At 45.9% G+C, this 22157-nt stretch overlaps 1 protein-coding gene across 1 annotated transcript in view; it reads right to left on the reverse strand.

Annotated features, from left to right (window-relative positions):
* Positions 1–22157, reverse strand: part of DNAH7 (dynein axonemal heavy chain 7) — a 157189-nt gene that overhangs the window by 80913 nt on the left and 54119 nt on the right. Inside the window, exons 22-32 of the mRNA XM_059702605.1 lie at positions 21900–22112; positions 20450–20559; positions 17090–17258; positions 14571–14673; positions 14325–14452; positions 12806–13018; positions 10198–10296; positions 5750–5998; positions 4215–4364; positions 1422–1604; positions 629–805 (exon numbers count right to left, since the gene is read on the reverse strand). Of these exons, the coding sequence (XP_059558588.1) occupies positions 629–805; positions 1422–1604; positions 4215–4364; positions 5750–5998; positions 10198–10296; positions 12806–13018; positions 14325–14452; positions 14571–14673; positions 17090–17258; positions 20450–20559; positions 21900–22112 (1794 nt within the window). The remainder of the gene's footprint in view (positions 1–628; positions 806–1421; positions 1605–4214; positions 4365–5749; positions 5999–10197; positions 10297–12805; positions 13019–14324; positions 14453–14570; positions 14674–17089; positions 17259–20449; positions 20560–21899; positions 22113–22157) is intronic.

Consider the following 22157-nt stretch of genomic DNA (forward strand, 5'->3'; position numbering starts at 1 on the left):
TTCTAACAGCCATAGTACTTACGAAAAGGTCCTATCATGATAATTCTAGTTTTATAGGCAGGGAAACTGAGGCACACATTGACTCCCTAGTCTAGAGTGGCAGCTGCGGGTACGGCATCGGGGTAGTGTTTGTACTTTAACCCCTGAATCCCAAGTTTAAAAATTCACTGTCCCACGCTTAGGTAACTTAATCAGAGACATAGATTCCAATTTTATACCCAAAACATTAAAAATTCTTTCAGAGGAGGCAATTAATTTGCTAAAAAGCTTAGTAGAAAAAAAAGACATTTTAAGACTACTTAAAATATAATAGTCCTTTAGAAATTAGACAACATTTTAGAGCATTTTCACCCAGATGTGGTTAGGTACGCCTTTGAGATTCCTTTTAAGAGAGAAAAGATTAGCACCCATACATTTTCTCAAACCCTGAGATGCTTCACTCAAACTATTTTTGATCGAATAAGTATAAGAATAAATTTTTTTTTACTTGAATGAGCAAAAAGGCTTTAGTCAAAGCCGTGAATAAATTATTTTAATATCTAGTAGTTGACCATATAAGCAGACATTCAAGTGGGCAATTTGGATTTTCTACTTACTTTTTAAGTCTTGAAATCCCCACCCCTCTTACCTTTGTGTGCTTCCTGATAAACTCGACAGACACAGGGACCATTCTGTCAAACAAGGTCACTAGGAATTCCTTCTGCGTGGCATTGAGCGTCGCAGGCAGGAGGTTTACCCAGGACATCATCAGGGGCCTCCAGCCTAACATGTGAGGCTCCATGTAAATCATCCCACACCTGGAAACCTGCAAGAGCAACCACCGCTTAGCACCCAGGCAACGCCTACAAAAGGAATGGGGCTCGGTCCATCTGTTCCTCACAAACTCTGGAGGGGGAAAAGCTGAATTTTATTCACTTTCATGATCTAAATTTTTGTCCTACTTGACCAAATGGTCACAGACAAAGAGGAAAAAACAACAACAAACCACCCAGACTCAAATTTGTCAAGGTACGTCAACAGGTCTGTTTGCTCCGGAGAATCACAGATTCTTTCAAAATGAAGTTGACGAGTATTTTTCATTCAAAGCCAAAGTGATTCAGCAATGGAAGCACCTAGGGCAGTGATGGCGAACCTTTTGAGCTCGGCGTGCCAGCGTTTTGAAAAACCCTAACTTAACTCTGGTGCTGTGTCACATAGAGAAATTTTTTGATCTTTGCAACCATAGTAAAACAAAGACTTATATTTTTGATATTTATTTTATATATTTAAATGCCATTTAACAAAGAAAAATCAACCAACAAAAATGAGTTCGCGTGTCACCTCGGACGCGCGTGTCATAGGTTCGCCATCACTGGCCTAGAGCATAGAAGCAACAGACAGCATTCCGGACGCACAAGCAGATGTCCAGACTGAGCACTTACGGTGGCAGGAGAAGCAACTTCCAGATCCATCGGCTCAAAAATAAGGTTCATTTGCGGTGACATCTGAATGATCTCCCCGCTCATCAGACACAGCTTTTTGTTGTCATCCAGCACAGTGTTCATGTTCTCGATCCACACGGCGTCCACCGGGCCGTCGAAGATCAGCCACTTCCTGTCTGGTGTCTGGGTGACGCACATGGCGGATGCGGGGCAAAAATGTGATGATGATGATAATGTGAGGAGACGGTTCAATAATATTTCAAAATAAAATGTAGCTCTCTTAAGATTAATTTCACCATGAAAATGTAAAGGCACCTTTTGAATAAATTACATATGTGACTAAAGTATATATAATAAAGAACATGTAGGAGAGAGAGAGAGAGAGAGAGAGAGAGAGAGAGAGAGAGAGACTGAAGAGGCATATAGAGAGTGGGGCGAAAGTAGGTTTACAGTTGTTTATATGAAAAATAATACAATAATAAATAAATAATAATAAACCCGTGTTTTGCGTATTTGCAACTATAAACCTAGTTTTGCCTTACCACTGCATATGTCATGGGCAAGACACAATATAGCATCTTTTCTTAAGATTCCATCTTGTTCAATGTTTCTGAATTCATATATAACATGTTTCAGAGAGTATGGTACGCTAACAACCTAACTGCGGGGGCAAACTGCATTTCCATTTGGAGTGTCTGACCCTGTGCAGTGCTGTGTTCATGCGGGTCACTTCCCCTGTGTGCTAAGTCCACTTCTGTGTTCCCTCCACACACCTACAGCACACACCCTCGCGGGCCGAACTGCCTCGTCATGGCACAGGACATTAGTATCTACATCACACGCACGGTCCCACAAGGAAACACCAAAATACCCGCACGTTGTCTGAATGCAGTACATGCTCAGTCAGCACGGCCAGGTATTCGCTGGCCAGTGCGGAAACAGGCTCTGTGTTCGGGTCAGCCTCTTCGTGTACAGAGGCAGGGCCTTGGTTCCACCTCAGCAAACGTGAACTTGAGTTGAAGTGCTGAGCACTCTGAGTCCATCTCAGCGCATCCTCAGTCCCCATGGCAACGGCATGAATCTAAGAGACAGGGGCCTGCCGTGGGCTCAGGCCCCCACACGCTCACACTCAGAGGCCAGCTCTGGCTGAGTTCAGGAGCGAGGAGGGCCCATACCTCGGAGATGAACCTTCCCTCCCGCGACTGGCTTCCCACGCCTGGCAATACTCACTTGGGCAAACACTGCCTTGTAATGGTGAGATGTTGGGCTTTGCAGCATGAAGGACCTCACTTTAATATATATAAATATATATATGTTTTTTATTGATTTTTAGAGAGAGAGGAAGGGAGAGAGATAGAGAGATAGAAACATCGATGTTAGAGAAACACCATTGAACGGCTGCCTCTCGCACGCATGCCCTCTACTGGGGATCAAGCCCGCAACCCAGGCATGTGCCCTGACCAGGAATCGAACCCGTGACCTCTTGGTTCCTGAGCTGAAGCTCAACCCCTGAGCCACACCAGCTGGGCGTAAAGGACCTCATTTTTAATTGGGCTTCACTACTCATCAGCCGTGGGCCTTTGGGTCAGCTGCTTGGCCTCCCTGCACCTCCGCAGTTATGGGACACAGCTTCCTGGAAAATGTAATATAAGCTACTATGTAGCTGAGTATAAGATGGGAGCAATCTCAGGATTATTTCTGTATAAATAATGTAACTGCCTACATGACTCAGAGCACTCCCCTATTAGCCTGGGCCTGAGGGCATCCACTGTGGCGAGAGGACCCGAGAAGTCACCTCCATGGTCCCAGACCTCAGTCTGCCTCCCTGGGCCTCAGGTTGGCGTTTACCCTTGACATGACTGGTGGCACGTGACCCTGGGCAAGGTCCCTGCCCCATGAGAGTCTCTCCTTATGCTACTCATCGCCCCAGGCCCCTCAGGCAACAAGAGCAGCGCTGAGATTCGGGTTGCTCTGTTACAACACTGACTCATGAGTCAGGATCGGCCGGGTCTCCCGGTGGACAAAGAGCCCCCATTTAGTGTGCATGTCATCAGAAGACAGGAAGCACTCAGTGGATTGATTGTTGAAATAAAGGCCTCTAGCCCGGGCCCTTCTCCTTCACGACCAGCCTTGGCCAGCTGTCTCCCATGTGATCACACTCTATGAAAACCTGGTGGCATATGGCAGCCACGCAACCATTGACTGGTCTGTGAGCTCTCTGCGACAGCGGGCACCAGCCACTCAGCAGATGGGCAGAAGGAGGCAGGGGTAGGTATGCCCGCCCCCAGGCACAGCAGCCGCAGCTGGCACATGCCTGGTGTCTCCTGCCTTCCCACGGTCTTCGTCACACGCGGGAGGAACAGTGTTGGAACTCTGCCACGTCAGCGGCCTGCACTTTCTCCTCTAAGCACTGACGTGCATCCCACAGCCAGTGGGGGTGCCAGTGCGCCGCCCTGCGGCGGGCCAGGGAGGAGCATCCCCAGGGAGCAGCAGGGTCCTGTGATCCAGGCGCTCTGTCCTGGACCATCTAGCCCAACAAAGGAAAACCAGAGGTTCCCCTCCCCGTCCTCTCTCCTCCTGGCCGCTCTGCGCACACGGGGCAGAGGCGCTGGCCAGCAAGGTCCCTGGCCCGGCCGGGGTGCGGAGGAGGTTCTTCACAGAAACGCCGCAGGCTCTGCGCTAAACACATGTCTTGCGCTCTAAGTGTGTGTGTCTGAGACCTCCGAGAGGGTCAGGAATCGGTGAGAAGGAAACAGCACGGATTCCTAACCGTGCAAAAGTGCGAGCACTTACCATCGAAGAGGCGAAGGCCCTGAAACTGACAGCAAGGACCCCGTCGGACCACTCGTGGGACACCTGGTCGAACTGCCCGTACAGCTGGCCCATGGTGACAGACTTGGGGTTCAGGACAGTGATTTGAACCTTGTTTTCTTCCATTAAGCCCTTAGGGGGGAAATCAGTCAATGTATTTATTTACGTTTTGCAGAGTAGTGTCTTTATAGAAAACTTAACTGTGTATAGCAAGGGAAACAGATGACAGAAATAACTAGCATCTCAGTTTCTGTAATAAATAGAAATGAACTTAAATCCCCCCGTGAAAAGATAAAGAGCATCAACCTGGGGAAAATAAAAATCAAACTATTTACTCTCCATAAAAAGTAACTCACAGTGACACCCAGTGACAGTGAAAGACATGGGCAAGCACATATGCCAGGAGGAAATATGGGCTGCGGGATCGCCCTCAGATCAGGGGATGCAAGGCAAGTAACAGACAAGACATCTCTTTATGTTGGTTGAAGGGGAGAGTGAGCAGATAATGATGATAAATCCCACACAGGCCATGAACACCGAAGTATTTGAAGCAAAAACTATTCAAAACACAGTAGCCAGAAATGCAATATTAGTCGGAGAGTTTAAAACAGCCTCATTCCTCTAATATATCAAAGTGGACCCAATTGCAAGGTGTAGGACAGAAAGTTTGAATAATATACTCATTATCATATACTAGAGGCCCAGTGTACAAAATTCATGCATGTGTGTGTGTGGGGGGGGGGGAGGTATGTCCCTCAGCCTGACCTGCACCCTCTCGAAATCTGGGACCCCTCTGGGGATGTCCAACTGCTGGTTTAGGCCTGATGTGGGATCGGGCCTAAACTGGTAGTCAGACATCCCTCTCACAATCTGGGACCACTGGCTCTTAACCACTCGCCTGATTGCCTACCTGATCACCCCTCACCCTTCTGCATGCCTGCCTGATCGCCCTAACCACTCTGCCTGCCTGCCTGAGCACCCCTAACCGCCTCTGCCTCAGCCCCTGCCACTAAGCTCCATCCAGAAGGACATCTGGAATGATGTCCGAAAGGTCGTTCGGCTGTCCGGTCTAATTAGCAATTATGCTTTTATTATTATAGATATACATGCACACATATCATATAATACACTCAAGAAACCATACACATTTCAAATTCAATACCACAATCAGCCAGTATTAGAAGTTTGCATTTCAATTATAACCACCCAGAAAATAAAAAATACTCTCCTAAAAGCATGAAAACAAAACCATCAGATTTTTCATGTTTCCAGACTTTTTATTACAATGGCCTCGTGCTACCTTTATAATTAAACATTTTAAAAACAGAAGTAAAAGGTTGAGAGGAAAACAGGTGGCATTGCCTTTATACACTGAGCTTCCATTTGCTTCCTAGAACCTCTCCACTCCTGTTTCCTCTCTGACTCATGTGTCTCATGCTACCTTGGGGTGTCTTGTAAAATGACCTGAGAGATTCTATCTTGATTATAATAAAATAATGCACTTATCACACACTGACCTTTTCACATATATCACTTAGGGCTCCAGCTAAGACGCGATAGGCACTGGTCTTCCCTCCAAACGGCTCTCCGACAATCATGAAGCCGTGGCGCACAATCATCATTTCATATATCTGGAGGATCTTCTCAGAAAAGAAACTGGTCATTTGCAAGTTCATGGCCTCGCAGTTGTCTTTGATGGCCATCAGCAAGTCATTGTAATCTGGCTTTGGCAACTTCACCCCAGGAAACAAATCCGAAGTGATGCCCTGATGATAGGTGATTTGGGTATTCATATTACATATTCATACATTCGCTATCTATACATACATATATATATATATATATATATATATATATATATATATATATATGCATACACATATACACACACATACTTTCACACAGGTATATCCACACATAAACAGGATACAACTTCTCTCATCCTCACATTTAATATTGATGGAAATAAAGTCATTAAATAATAGTTCAAGAGTATTTTAACAGTTTTCTAGAGATATGGTTGACATACAATAAGTTGTATATATTTTAAGTGTACAATGTGATAAGTGGAACAATAAAGTCCATCCAGATAACCACACATCTGTCACTCCCAAAGTTGCCTGTCACCTTTTGTAATCCCCCTTCCCTTCTCTCCTTACTGTCTCCTACCTCCATCCCCGGGTGACCCTTGATTTGCCTTCTGTAGTTATTTGTATTTGCATTGTTTAGGTTTAATATAGATAAATTACACATTAGGTGCCAGACTTGTCTGGTTTCCTTCACCTGGCATGAAGGCGGGGGAATTCACAGGTCTCAGCACGTGTCAAGAGTCCGTGTACTGAGGTAGTCCCCTGCATTGAAGTGACCCAGTTTTTAAATCCGTTCCCCTATTGACTGACATTTTCACTGCTTCCAGTTTGGAGTTATTACAAATAAAGCTGCTGTGGACATTGGGGTAGAAGTCTTTTTATGAACAAATGCTTTCATTTCTCTTGGGTGAATACTGAGACGTGGAATACCTGGATAGTACAGGGCGTGTGTGTTTAACATGTTAAGAAATGGCCTGCTTTCCAAAGTAGTTATATTATTTTATATTCCCTCGGCGTGTATAGGGGTTCCAGTGCATGGTATGAGCAGTCCTTTTAAACTGAGACATAGAAATAGGTGTGTGACGGTATCTTGTTTGGCTTCAATTTGTATTTCCCAGTGATTGACATTCTTGCATGTGCTTATTTGCTGTAGGTATACTTTCTTCAGTAAAGTGCCTGTTTAAATCTTTTGCTATTTTTAATCGGTTTATTTTCTCAATGGTAACTTCTAATCATTCTTTAAATATTATGCATACAAGCCCTAGCCGGTTTGACTCAGTGGATAGAGCGTCGACCTGCGACTAAAGGGTCCCAGGTTTGATTCTGATCAAGGGCACGTACCTCGGTTGCAGCCTCCTCCCTGGCCTGGACCCTGGTCGGGGCTCATGCAGGAGGCAACCAATCGATATTTTTTTCTCACACCGATATTTCTCTCTGTCTTTCCCTCTCTCCAAAAGTCAATGGAAAAATATCCTCAGGTAAGCATTAAAATATATATATATTTTATATATTATATATATATATACACATATATATATAGTATGCATACAAGTCCTCTATCATATACCTAATTTGCAAGTATTTTTCCTAGTCTGTAACTTGTCTTTCATTCTTTTACCAGTATCATTCAAAGAATAAACTTTTTAATTTTGATGAGTCTATGTTATCAACGTACTATTTTATGTCTTGTGCTTTTGGTGTTGTGTTTAAGACATTTTTGCCTAACCAACCCAGTGTCACTAGGGATTTCTCCTGTTTACAGCATGTTTAAGTCAAAAAGTTAGACAATGAACACGATCAAATTTTAAGGTTCATTGTAAAGACTGTCATATTGCCATAAAGACGGACAAATACATCAAGGAAACCGAATAGGGAGCCTACAGCCGTCAACAACTCATTCTCAACAAGGGCACGAAGGCAAATCCACAGGTCAGGGACCAGCTCGTCTCCAACAAGTGATGCCAGAATGCCTGGATTTGCCAAAACAACGAACTTCAGCCCCTATCTCATGCCACCCACACAGATGCGTTCAGAGGCATTTCACTCAGTGAAGTGGGGAGTATTCTCACTAGCTGGTGGCCCTTCGTGTTCGCAAGGACCCTCAGAAGGTGACCTTATTTGGGAAGAGGATCTTTGCAGATGTAACTTAAGTCAGACGAGGTCATCCAGGGCCCGAAATCCAATGACTGTTGTCCGCACGACATAAAGGAGAGAAAGATTCAGACACAAAGACCCAGGGAAGAAGGCTGTGCCCCGATGAAGGCTGAGGCTGGAGCGGTGCCAAGCGAAGGCACGTCAGCAACTGCCAGCAGCCCAGGATCTGAGAACACGCAGCTGCCTGGGAATGCGTCTAGCGAGGCGTGTGCTGCCTTGTGACCATGAGTGCGGCTTTCACTCCTGGTAACGGCCCTTCCCAGAGCCTTCGGAGGAAAACACCCCGGCTTCAGGCTGTGCGAGGACAATGTGTGTTGTCTTAAGGCACCAAGTTTGTGGTACTGGGTCATGGCGGCTTTAAGAAACGAATACAATCGTGTCATGTATGATTGGAAAGAATTGTAACTCCACAGTTAATGTTCACGAATGTGGAGCGTTAACTGCAGGCTCTCAGAAATACTCCTTTATAAACTGCTGAGGCTATGAGTACCACAGCATCCTGGGTGAGAAACAGGACTATTTCTTGGACTCTGAAGGTAAAGGTGAAAATTCAGAAGAGCTTTATCTGCAAGCATACAGTTGAGCTGTCCTTCAGAATTTACAAATTTCCAGTTTAAAGGCTCCTGAGTTGAATTGTGTTAATGCTGTTATGTTGAAACGAATCCCAGTTCATCACGGCACTGAGTTTCCTTCAGGCAGAGAAGAGGAAAGCTGTACAGCAGAGCGGGTGAGAGCACTCCGCCGCCTGACTGTGCGGCTGGCCATCAACTCAAGTTGCTCGGCACCTCTGTGCTGCGAGCACCATCTGTGAGGCAGGGGTGACGAGAGCGCCTGCCTCGCTGGCTCACTGTGAGTACTCAGTAGATCCTAGCTGCAGAGTTCTTAGAATAGGACTGGGTCCATGATAAGTACGTAGTGTTTTCTAACAAAAAAAAAACCCCAAAAAACTCAAATTGCTCCAGGTTAACCTTAAAAGGAGCAGATCTCTCCAGAACATATTTGGTGTTCAGTGGTTCTCAGCAAAGCCCCCACCAGGGAGAGCTGGAATGTGTAGACGCGTCCTTCTGGTTCTCACCATGGGAGCGGCCTGTGGACACTGGGGCCGGGGCTGGCAGAGACGATGAATTCTCTGCAGGGGAAGGCGGTCTCTCAGGGATTGTCCTGGTTGGAAATGCCGACTGTGCCCTACTTGTGGGCCAGTGCTCAGTGAGCACCGGATGAATACACAACCGTGTGAGAACACCCTAGCGGGGTACACTTCCGCTGGATGACAACAAGTTTGGCTCTTACTCCTGGGAAATCTGGTCAGTGTGCTAGGACCAAAGACATGGGAGGAAAGCTTTAGGAAGGAAACGTGCGCCTCCTCGCCGTCGCTCTGTTCTATAAGATGTCTGCACCGCCAGCTCCATGTCTAAGGGCAGCCCCTTTCAGAACAAGGCACAGGGTCGCTGTGGGTCACTGACAACACCGGCCCTGGCTGCCGGGCAGTGCCCTTCCTTCCCCACTTGTGACAGTCAGAGCGACTTCAGCCCTCACTTCCCGGAGCTAACTGCCTGCCCTTCCAGGCGACACCATCGTGCAACAGCTCCCCTCAGAAGCCCATGCCCCCTCCCCGATCTCTTCTACCGGAGATGGGAAAAAGGAAACGCATGAAATGGAATTATAGTCTGGAAACTGCAACCATCGTCCTAATCCTTCTCAATTATTCATAATCTAATCTTTAAAATAGAACAGGATTAACAAGCTTAGCTCTTATCTTAAATCACCCTGAAAAAAACAATTTCATAAAAGCTATGGCACGCTTTCAAAGAAATTAAGCTTATTTATGTATTTGTTTTTTATTCCCTCAATCGCTAGTTTAGCAACAATTACCAAGTCCCTGTTCCGTGAAGGGGGTCGGAGCTGTGTTAGACCGATGACTTCCCTTCACAGACCCTACATCCTAGTGTCGTTTATAAGCAAACACATCTTGTAGCTTGTGTGTGCTCATTACACTGTGTGGTTTTCATAAAAGTACTCTTTTAAAATCCCAAGTTGTTAAAAGTCATCTGAAGCAACAAAGTTAGCTAAACACCCTTCACACACACGCGGAATGATCTGTGTTTCTCTGGCCAGACCATTGCTTTCTGAAGAGGAAGTTCCCCAGGGAGTTGCCCCCTCGGCCATTGGATAAGCACATGGCTCGGAGAGTGTTGATACATTAGGATAATAAATGTTCTTACCTCAAAGAGCGGTAAATCATGGGACAAAAATTTTGGCAGATTTACGTCAATAATAGATCTAAGCAGCAAAATTTCTTCATTTTCATGTGGATATTTCAGCTGAAAGAAAGATATACACATGATGATGCCAGAATGTGTTAACTTGCGCCCCTACATTTTCACACAGGTACACAAGCACACGGGCCCAAGAGGCCATTTAAGCCCATGCACAATTACGAACCATTTGCATTTAGCTGGATAGTTATTAATTTTAGAAACTGACCTTTATTCTTGTTGAAGTCTCTACTGGTCATGAAAACCTGGGTCGAACTAACTACCTCTTCACAGATGCCCTAAGTTAAATGCTGTGGGCATGAATTCAATATAGTGCGGGAGGAGCCACTGACTCCCTGTTGGGTAAGAGCTTGCTTGTCCCATTCAAGACCAGCGATGGGTTGGTTAAATGGAAACAGTCACTAAAAGTGGGCCATCATTTCTAAAAGATGCATTTAAACTTGAAACATACAAACATTCAGTTACTAGTATTTGCCCATATTTTGAAGCCAAAGCCTTTTCTGTGAGTGTAGAGTTCGGCACCAATTTTCTTCCAAAAAATACATCAATGCTGCCTCATGCGCGCCATCAGATTTGCGGCGTCAGGCTTTGTTTTTTTTAAGAGGCGAAGCTCTTCGGGTGTTTGCGCGACAACCTAAGTGTGGCGTCCTTACCCATTTTTAAGGCTGTTTTTTTCCAGCCTTATATACTTTACTTTCTATGCCTAATTCAAATTCGTGGGGTTTTTTTTTTAGCCTTTCATCTTACTGAATCTTTCTTGAACAATGAACTTGGTTTTCATAAAAACAAAACTCTTCACGTTGGTATATCATCCATTTCCTTGACATTTAATTCAAGGACATAATAACAGGCACACACCAACTGGCTTCCGAATGTTTGGGGGACAAGCGAACTCTCTCTGGATAAGTGAACACAGCGCGTCTGATAAGATAGTGTGTGCGTGTGTTTGGGGAGGGGCAGGGAGCAGCATGCTGGCTGAGAGCTGAGGACAGGCCTGTGTTAGTGTGTGCCAGGCAGAAGGGAGATGGCTGGCTCGTGTGCCAAGTCACCTAAGTAGAGGGTATTTCAGAAAACTTACGGTAAGTTCCAGAACACCTGTGGTAAATCCGCAGTTTACCGGTTGGACTTGGAACCTGCTGCTCCTGCCCATTAGGTTCAAATAATTCACAGAGATCCGAACACAGAATTATTTCTCCCAGCGTCAACACTTCGCTCAACATCCCACTCCAAAGGTTCTCCTATCATCTTGCATTTAATTTCCCGGGACCCTCTGCCTGTTCTTCAGAGTCTTCCTGCCTAATAAATTCCATGTCCCCCCTTAACGGCTGGAGCCTAACAGGCCAGTGATGCCTGGCAGTCAAGGGCAGGGCCTCTGAATCTCCAGGGCTCCCAGTGCCACAGCCAGTCCCGCTCACGGGAACGCTGTCTTTGCAGCCATCTGACCACACACAGATGAAGAAGCGTCAGAAGTTTATTTTGTTAGAGAGGCTATTATTTTAAAGCAAATGTTTACATCGTTTCCTGATGTAACAGAAACAAACTTCAAAATAGTCAAGGCAACACGTTCAATGATTCTACGTGAGCTTTGGACAGGGGAGGATGGGATTCAGTTGCTGTGGAGCCCTGATAGCTCAGTTCCATGGTCAGGATGACAGCAGTGACATACCCGAGGACATGCACTATCTTTCCCATCATCTGACCACAGTGCGATCATGACACGCCAGGTTAATACAAATTGTGGCTTCTAGGTGCATTTGTTTATCGCAAAAAACAAACACAAACAATGACATATTAGGCTAATGCAAAATAGGATAGCACCACTATATATCAGGATTCTCGGAAACATTATTTTAGAAGATAAAAATGCATACCATTGTTCTTAGTCACGTAGGATATCTTTTAAAATCTTTATCTTTTACAAATCATGAATGTGGAAATGTTATGAACGCCAAGGTCACAGCTTGCATTTGTCTGTTCCCTATAGCCTATCTTGCTTGCTTTCATAAAGAACTAATGCACAGTCACATTTCATGGTTCCACAAGATGCTACCAACGAAAAGTTACCCACGTCCTAAAATACTTGGGTTTTCCATCTATACTTGTGATTCATACCATTTTAACATGCAAACATGATATTGCAAATCTCTTCCTGTCAGTCTTCAGTTAGTTGCAATGGTGTAATTACATTAAGTGACAATGTTCAGGGACTTTTGTGTGAATTAATTATATGTTACTTCCTTTAAGGATATACATGTTTAGGTAGCATGAAAGCCTTCAGAATATTTCTCAGCAACAAAGAATTAAACTCCTTGGTGGTTCCTAGTTTCTACATTTAAAATTGTGGAACAGAACTCAAGTCACTAAGAATTGCATGTCTCAAGTTTTACAAATCATAAAATTCCCCTTTTCACGTGGGCAAATGATCAACTCTTCAGTACAGTAACGGAATGTTTTCCAGTTGATGACACATCTAGTCACTGGAACTCCGGGGAGACACGTGGCCCTGAAATTCACAAGGAGGGAGTTGACAGTGAAAGTCAAGGCGGCTCCCTACCTTCAGGTTGCCCGCGGCGGTGAGCACCGACTTCACGGCCCTCATGCCATAGTCATAGTGGTGCTGCGACGACAGCTGCTCTGAGCACAGGCGGTACGTAGCCACGATCTTCACCGACAGCGGCCGTGCCGTGACGAACCCACAGGAGTACAGGACTATTTCGGCGATCATGGCATAGTCGGGCACCATCATGGCTACTGTCCGGAAGAGGGCCTGCGGGAGTGGAGGGCGACGTGCTTTTAAAAAGGCCATCATGAAGGGGACCCTACTCCCCATTTCACAGGCTGTTACAGTCTCATAGCTCTTCAGCAACATGATGAAATGACAGGGTCCAAATCATATAGGCAAAAACACTATATAGGTAAAAACAGTCTCCCATTCCCACCAGCCCAGGTCTTCACCACCCTGTTGCCCGTGCCCATGGGCTCTGCATGTAAGTCTGTAAGTTCTCTGGCTTCTCTCTTCCTGCCCCCCCAACTCCACACGGAGGTGTGTCAGGCTGCTCCGTGCCTCCGTGCTTCGGGTCTTATTTGTTGGTCAATTCGTGTTGTCAAATCTCTATCCTACTTAAATCTTTATTGTTCATTAACACGAATGCCAAAGTATCAACTACGTGCTGCTCCTCTGGGGAAGCGGCCTGTCACGGGGAAGGGCCTGGGACTCATCTGGGTGGAGAGGAAGCGCTGGCGGCGGGGTGGCAGGAGCGCGGCCTCGAGAGCCGGAAGGTGGGTTTGGAGCCGCAATTACCACCTCCTTCTTCCTCACCACTGCTCTCTATGCGCTTGCCATAAACATGCAGCCACCGGGAAAGCGAAGATCCTCACCTATTCAACTGGAAAAGTGTATTGCTTTTTTTTTAAAAAATTTTAAAAAATGGGGCTTGGGAATTAATGAGAATCATGAGTTGCTGTGGGATGTAAATTGTTTCAACCTGTGTTAGAAGGCAGTTTAGCAACATAGCTCTTTGTCCTATGACTCACCCTAAGGAAATATTTTAACACAGAGCAAAGACTTCAGTAAAAACTGCCCATTGCAATATTATTTACTATGCCGGAAAACTAAGAGCAACATAAATGTCCAACAGTACGCTATGTAGTTCAGTAAATTTATAGAATTATGTTTATAAAGAAAGGAAGATGCTTGTGCTATAATAGACTCTTGGGGAAAAAACACCCCGTATACACAAGTGTCTGATTTCAGCATTTAAAATTAACATTTTGAAAGACATTTAAAATCGGAGGGTACAATATAGCAAGCAGTAGAATCGGTACCTTTTCATTATTTCCTGTATTTCCTATCATTACCACAAATTTGAAATGCAAGTTTTGGAAACTCTTTCTGGTTTGCACATTCATTTTCTAAAGGTCCTCACAGCTTTAAAAATTATTTTCTAAAAGTTAAATATGACACCTAAAAGCAAACGTTTTGCATAAAATTCAAGGATGGCGTGTTCTTTCTTCTTATGTCTTGATTGTAAATTATAGGAAGGACATGGGTGACATAGTCGCCCTTTGTGTACCTTCAGATTATCTGGCAGCTCCGAGCGCCCGGCGTACCCAGGGTTCATGGTGATAAAGACAGCGCACGTGGGGTCCAGTTTTAGTTCCGTTCCTTCAAATACCAGTGTGTCCGCCCCTGCGTTAATGCCTGCGGGTGATCAGAGTGAGATGACTGAGCGAATCCACGTGTGAGTGTGACGCGTGCCATTCCTCACCTCCCGTAGTTCTGCTTTTCCCCCTCACACAATGGCAAACTAGCCCGTTACCTCTCTGGATAGTAAGAATTTGTTGGGCCACCACAGAAAGTACTTCCAAATCGATTCTGTTAAACTCATCAAAGCAAGCCCAGGCTCCGCAAGATAGCAGCCCCTGGGAGGAAACAGGAATGAAATTTTTCAATTTTATCTGATGAAACGTTGCGTTGAAATGTTGCATTTTCACCCCATCTGTTCAAGGATTTAATATCTATCAAGGAAATTGCTATTCACCTTTATCTTTAAAGATGGCTTTTCTTATTACCAAATTCATGATTATGCATGAATAAAGGGTTTGATCAATTGGAGAAATTTTCCAATTGATTTTTTGTTTACTTTCTGTATATGTTTTAGCATTTAGAGGTACACCTTTAGTTTCAAAGCCTTTCTTCCTTTATTTACTAATGGATTTTGTTTGCCTTTTCCACATGGACTCTGTAGGATGGATGGGCTGTGAGAATTCTCGAAATGAGATGCCTGCGGGTGCCAGAGACGGCTCTGTGGTCTGAGGACCTTAAAGGCCAGCCAGCACAGTTTGCGGCCCTCATTCGCCATCCCAACTCACAGCCACCTCGCTCAGGTGTGCCGCTCAGTCCTAAGGAAAAACTGGAAAATCAAGTCAGAGTAGCTCAGTCCAAATTCAGATTCATTTTTTAAAAGTTTTATTTCACATATATTTGTGGAATGCACATTCGACACGGGCTGTGTATGTACGTGGGCGCGTGGCACTGAGAACCAGGTGTGCGCCAGGAGGACTCATGGCACTTTGCGTCCGTATCTCTGTAAGGAAGCTGAGGCTGCGTCACACAAGGTGTTAAGCGATTAGAATGAGTCCGCACAGCTCACGGCGGCTGGACTGGGATGTGTACACGGCTCCCTCTACTGAGCCACACTGGAGGAAACATGAACTCTGTGCATGTCAAAGAATGTTCATTTTCATTATCTAGAAAATTCTATCCGTGACCCAGTCTCTAGTACATGCTAGAGTAAAAGGCTTAGAATCACAAAGAACAGGATGCTTACGAAGCCACACATTCAGTTATACGGGCTGTGAGGTTCTTAATGCCAACACCGTGTCTTCTTTATTTTGTACGCCCATTGTTCAGCATAAGCTAATCCTAACACAAAGCGTCCATACAATCAATACATACTCACTGATCAGCAAAGTTAATACCAGTCAGCCTATGAATCTAAATTAAAGAATTAAGGATACCATTATATGGATTAAAAAATTGAGTAACACATACCAGATGTTTCTTTCAACATTTAGAAATATGCAACCGTCTGGTATGCAAATCTAACAGATAGAGTTGCTATTTCTTTCTTAAATAATCATTACAGCAAGGTTGTATATCATTACAGAGGATGATAACAGCAATTGGTCATTCAAATGCTTTCTTGGCATTTTATTCATTATAATTTTGACTTAAAAAAGCTCTTATTCTAATTATTTCAACATCACAAATGTAGAGACTTTTTATACTCCAAGTTTGTACAGTCCTGGCCAGTTTAGCTCAGTGGATAGAGCACTGGCCTTTGGACTGAAGGTCCTGGGTTCGATTCCTGCTCAAGGGCACGTATCTGGGTTGCAGGCTCCATCCGTGCCCTGGTCAGGATGCCTACCAATTGATGTGTCTCTCTCACATCAATGTTTCTCTCTCTCTCTGTCTTTCCCCCTCCCTTCTATTCTCTCTAAAATTCAGTGGAAAAATATCCTTGTGTAAGGACTAACAACAGCCAAAATGGCCAGGCCATATTTCAGTCAGGAGCAGTTTACTGTATGGGGTAGAACTGGTGTATTCTTTTGTGTTCGTTTCATTATTTTTTTTAAATGTTAACATCTTCTGGAGAAATTCAGAAAAGTAAGGATTACAGAATTTTTAAAATGTACTTTGAAAATTACAGGGGGAAAAAATAGAAATAAAACTAACAAACAGAGCCCATAATCCCAAATGGAGAATTCTGTGTTCAGTTGTACCACCTAACATTCTGAGGGATGACGAGCTGCTCACGGGTTCAGAGACTTTACATCTTAAGCCCCTTTTGCAGTCTTACAGCCTCAGGAGGGTGGGCTGCCCAATCAGAGTCAGGAGAAACACAACCCATGGATTTTTAGGTTCAACAAAACAGATGAACCGGAACGTGCCCACAGGAGTTACCCCTGAACCTGAACTTGTTCAGGACAAGGTCTGCAGGTAAAGAGGTCTTCAGAGTCCCATGGTCTTCGCCCGACGCAGTAGGTCTCAAGCCCTGCACCTGGCCCAGTGCCTTGGAGGGACCTCCCACCCCCCACTTCCCATCAGCAATGCTGAGCCATCAGAGCAGGACTGGCGAGGGGGACGGGCCTCCTTCCCAGGGAAGCATTCGTATCAGCCCGCGTCCCTTGAGAATCCCCGAGACGGTACGTTACCCGTAACTTTACTTAGACGACAATGTCTTTCACTTGCACCCAGCCGTGTTCCATAATAAACAGCCCCCTCTCCGAGCAGCTACCACACTGCAAAGGGAAACGATGAGGGGTCGATGCAAACCTTGAAGAATTTTCCTAAAGCCAGGTAGTCCAGCCCGTCGGAGCAGTTGAACACGACACACTGCTTGGCCACCGCCTTGGCCAAGTCCTTGGTGGTTTCCGTCTTCCCCGTGCCCGCAGGGCCCTCGGGCGCCCCCCCGAGGTGCAGGTGCAGGGCTCCGAACAGGGTTCTGAAATGCAAGCAGGGAGCCATCTGTGGAGCCAGGTGAGAGGTCCCCGTGCCAAACCCGCTTCCTCCTCCCGCACCCCTTCCCGCCCTCCCACCCCCTCCCCTTTGCGCATTGCTCTGTCTGTGGCTGTATTTTACTCCCGAAGAGCAGTATACATGACACGATCTAAACAAACTCACGTTTGAGATTCTATGCCGACTTCTAGGGAGAACTCAGCTCATCCTGAGCCACCCACCCACTGCTGCAAGCACAGGGAGATGCTGCGTAAAGGAAGGCACCACGCAGGCATTTTTGCGAGAATGAAGAGAAAATGGCCAGTGAAGAGGGAGTGGAAAGCTGGAAAAGCAGCTCGGGGCGTCTTGCTCTGGTATCTGCCTGTCACAAGCGTAGACACATCCACACAGAAACAGAAAAGGAAGCCCCCAGCCCGGCCGGCGTGGCTCCGTGGTTGAACATCAATCCAGGAACCAGGAGGCCACGGTTCGATTCCCGGTCAGGGCACATGCCCAGGTTGCGGGCTCGGTCCTCAGTGTGGGGCGTGCAGGAGGCAGCGGATCAATGATTCCCTCTCATCATGGATGTTTCTCTCTCTCTCTCTCTCTTTCCCCCTCTCCCTTTCTCTCCGAAATCAATAAAAAAATATTTTTAAAAAAGAAGCCCTCAGAACTGAGCAGGGTGAGGAGCTGAAGTGACCCGCCCATGTCAACCGGGGGCTGCGCTGTCTCGAATGGGACTAACGCTACCCCAGCCACCCCCTGAGGAGGCAGAGAGAGACCCACCGCAGAAGAGACGGCGCCCACCCTGCACACAGGGCCTGAGGAAAGCACATCACTCATGGCGCTGGAGCCCACGTTCCTATTACCCGTGGGAAAGGCAACGTTAGCTGTTCCCTGGACCAGAGAAAGCCTGAGAGCCTTCCAGACAGAAATGTGGAACTGCTCCACGGGGACACCCCCTCAGCCGACAACATGCAAGAACCAATGGGGATGCAGCCCCTGCTGCAGGGAGCTCCCGGTGGAAACGAGAGAGAGAGAGAGAGAGAGAGAGAGAGAGAGAGAGAGAGAGAGATCAGAGTGAAGAGCCAGACCTGCAGCGTGAAGGCGCACGGACAGAGGCCTGGGAGTGTCACCTCATCACTCTGCCCTCCTGGGCATCCCGGTGGTTTGTTCAGGGAGATTTTATATGAAAAGCAATAGACATCAGGAAATTGTAAGAAAAAATGAGGCCAATTTCACAAAAGAGACGACTTTAAATGCTTGCAGTAAAAATATAATTATGGAACTTTTAAAAACTCAGTGAACAAGTGAAATAGCAGAGTGACCATAAAGAAACAGAATTATGCACTTGGAAGTAAAAATGGGAAAATCACACAGAAAGCTATGGAGCTCTAATATAAGAAAACAAAACACAGAAGAAGAAAGAATGGAGAAGAGGCAAAATGGAAAAGCCAGTGGCAGACACGGTGGACAACAGGATGGCGTTTCCTCCAAAAATTAAAAAAGAAGCTGTCTTAAGACCCAGCAATTCCACTGCTGAGACTATATCTGTAGAAATCAAAACACTGACTCGAAAGAATACTTGGCCAGAGGGGAAGGGGGTGGGGGAGGCAGGAGAGGGCAAAGGGCGGTAAATGGTGACGGAAGGAGACTTGACAGGGAATGGTGAACACGCAATACAATATACAGATGATGTATTATTGAACTGCACACTGGAAGCCTATTATTAACCCATGTCACCCCAATAAATTCAATAACAAATAACAAGTAAATAAAGCAGGGAGCCCCTGCAGCACATCTGTACAGCAGAGCGGAAAGGGGGCCGCAGGGTGAGAGATGCACTCACAGGGCTGGCAGGACAGGGGCACTGGTGTCCTCCATCCGGGTCCAGTCGGCGCTGGAAGGATCCAGAGCCGTGGCTGCGGCATGGACCCGTGCAGGAGGCCCACCCGGGTCAGAGAAGACCCCACGGAAAGGGTGTGTGCGTGGACGGGTGGGGGGGGGGGGACGCAGGTAGAGGCTGAAGGACAGTCCCACAGCCTGCAGAGAAGGCAAGGAGAAGCCAGGGACTGGGGAGGGGGCTCCCAGGCACCCACATAAAGATCCTCTGAGAGATCAGCACATCTGGGCTTGAGCCAACACCAAGTGTCATACAAGACGCATGTCACTATAGACGCGCCCCCCCCCACCCCTCCCTTGCCTTCGCCCTCCGCCATCAACCCCCAGCAGCGGAGGAGCCAAAGACCAGCGATCACGGGACCGGCGCTCAGGACAGGGGTAAAGGTGACGAAAGGTTGCCCACATTTACCTTCCCAAATGCAGGCCCCAAGCCTGGGTAAGCCTGGAGCGGGTGGAGAAGGGAGGCTTACAATTAGATGAAAGATAAGAACTTTGAGATGAGGCCTAACTGGACTTCAATATCTGACAAAAAGAAAACCACTATTCATTAATATCTTTGGATAACCAGAAAAATGGGAGTCTCCCTCAGCTTTCTTCATCTAGGGAGAATGGGGAGCAATATTTGAAAGAGCAAAGTTTAAAAAGGACAGGGATAAGAAAGAACAAAATGGCTTTCTGCTCGCATCCTGGGACTGGTTTAGTCAATGAACGGGGTAACTTTTTGAACGAAAAAGAACAAAGTTTAGTTCAGGATCTGAGATAATTTGGAAGATGGGCAATGGGAGCTTGAGGTTAAGTAGTGAGAGACCTTTCGTTGTGCAGACGGATGACGGAAACCACGTGAGTGAGCTGGCTGACGGAGCTGCCCAGCACGCACGCCGAGGCTAGTTCACAGGAGGGACCTTGGCTGGGGGTCCAGACCTGGGCATCCGCCAGCCATGACCGACGAGAACACCCAGGAAACCATGAGGAAAACTCCGTGTTCCGGGGGAAGGAATGAGATGTCTCAAATGATCCAAAAGTAAGAGCCAGAAAGTTTCAAGAACCAACAGGCGATGCGAACAACGTAAGAAACCACAGCCAGACCCGACAATACCTACAGCTCCTGGCCGGAGAGGAGCAAGCAGCAGAGAAAGAGACATTGAAGGTCAAGTTGGGAGTAGAATTAAGGGTCTAGGAAAAGGCCACGCAGGATACGTTTACGGAGCGGGAAATAATTGAGTACTTTGTAGGATGGAAGTGGTCTAGAGATGAGGGAAAGTTATCCCCAACAGACCCTGCAGTTAACGAGCTTGCCTGTAACAGCGATCAGTGAGCGGAGTGATCACCAGCCGCGGGGAGTTGCCCAGGTACTCATACCCGTATCGCAAGCCGGCATTAATCATCTTTGTTTCTAAATTATTGTCCTAGGAGAGAGCAGATAAAATATAGTTAGCTCAAATATTAGGATTTCAGATAACATGAAATCTCCAGCTCTTTTATAAGCAATAGCCATCGTATAAACATCTTTAAAGTTTATTTAATTCAGTAGAAGAATTCACTATCTGATTTCCTTGTCAATGTAATTGAAGTCATTGGCTTCAAGTTTTCCTATAGAATATCTTTGGAAAATATATTCCTTATCTCTCCTGTATTTTCTTTGTTTAAGTTGCTTACACCTTTAATTTTGTTTTTATTAAGGCCTTTACATTTGTTTGTGAGTTCTTCAGTTCCTTTTATCAGTGCCTTCTGGCTTTCAGTATACAGGTCCTTCACCGCCTCGGTTAACTTTATTCCAAGGCATTTCCTTCTTTTTGATGCAACTGTAAATGGGATTGTTCTCACAATTTCTCTTTCTGATCACTCATTGTTCTCCTATGGTTTTGACCATTTATTAAATTAATTTTCACTGTAGCGCAGGTATTTTCCGATCACCATTTTACAGATAAGAAAACTGATGCTTAAAGAGAGTAGGTAACTTGCCCAGCCATATACCCGGTCAGGGGAGGGCCTGAAACAATGAGCCGCCGTCCGAGCCCCTCACCACTATACACTCTGCCTCTCACCTATGTTTCCAGGTTCCGGTTCATGCATCTTCTCTCCTCTTACCCCATTTCACCCAAGCCTTTTACATAAGCGAACAGAATCTGATGAGAACTTTAGAGTCTGCATCGCTGGACGTGAGCTCTCTCTTCCCACTCTCAACAGGCCCAACCTTTTTCCCGGTACTAAGCGTCCCCGCTCATCTACCTCCCAACGGGGCTGCCAGCACCAGCCACCCGGTGCCCTGACGAAAGCCTTCCTCCCAGATGAGGTTTCTGGTTCCTTCAACTGATGAGCAAGAGAAAGTTCTCATGACTAAATCCGACGGAAACAGCCTGATTTGCATTTTCCATAGATGTCTCCAGTCATCTATAAATGCAACTCTCAACTGGCTAGTTTCAACATTGTGCAGATTCAGCAAGCATAAGGACTCATTTAAAGTGAGTACATTTTTATAATTACTCATAATTTGTGTGTGTCTATATGTGTTTATATATCTCTATGTAACTATACATTTGGCCGTGGGGAGCTGGATTAGATATAGATACAGTTTTAGATGGAGTTTTTGGCTGCCTCAATCTTCAATCTGGAGAACGCTTGCTTGTGTAGAGTCAACTGTCAGCAAAAAATCCTATGTCGCTGATACTACTTCCATGCGAGCAGCACAAATTACAAAGCCGGGCGCTGAAATGGCTTTGTAGTAACATCCAGTGCTATCACTTACCTGCCAGTAGTACCTCAGCTGACTTAACCATTCAAAGTCAGATTCATCACTGACTTTCTTATTCACCAGGGACGTGAGGACGTCTCTGGCGTGAACATCCAGCACCACAAGGGCCCCCAGAGTCACACGATTCTGCTTGGACAATTTGCCGCGGACCAAGGTGACAATATCATCAATTTGACTGTTACATTTTTCCAAGTATTCCTCGAGAGCCTGAAAGAAGAGATGATTACTCAATAGGATCAGAATTTATTTTTT

Source organism: Myotis daubentonii, chromosome 7 (assembly GCF_963259705.1).
Source record: "Myotis daubentonii chromosome 7, mMyoDau2.1, whole genome shotgun sequence".
In the NCBI taxonomy this organism is placed as follows: domain Eukaryota; kingdom Metazoa; phylum Chordata; class Mammalia; order Chiroptera; family Vespertilionidae; genus Myotis; species Myotis daubentonii.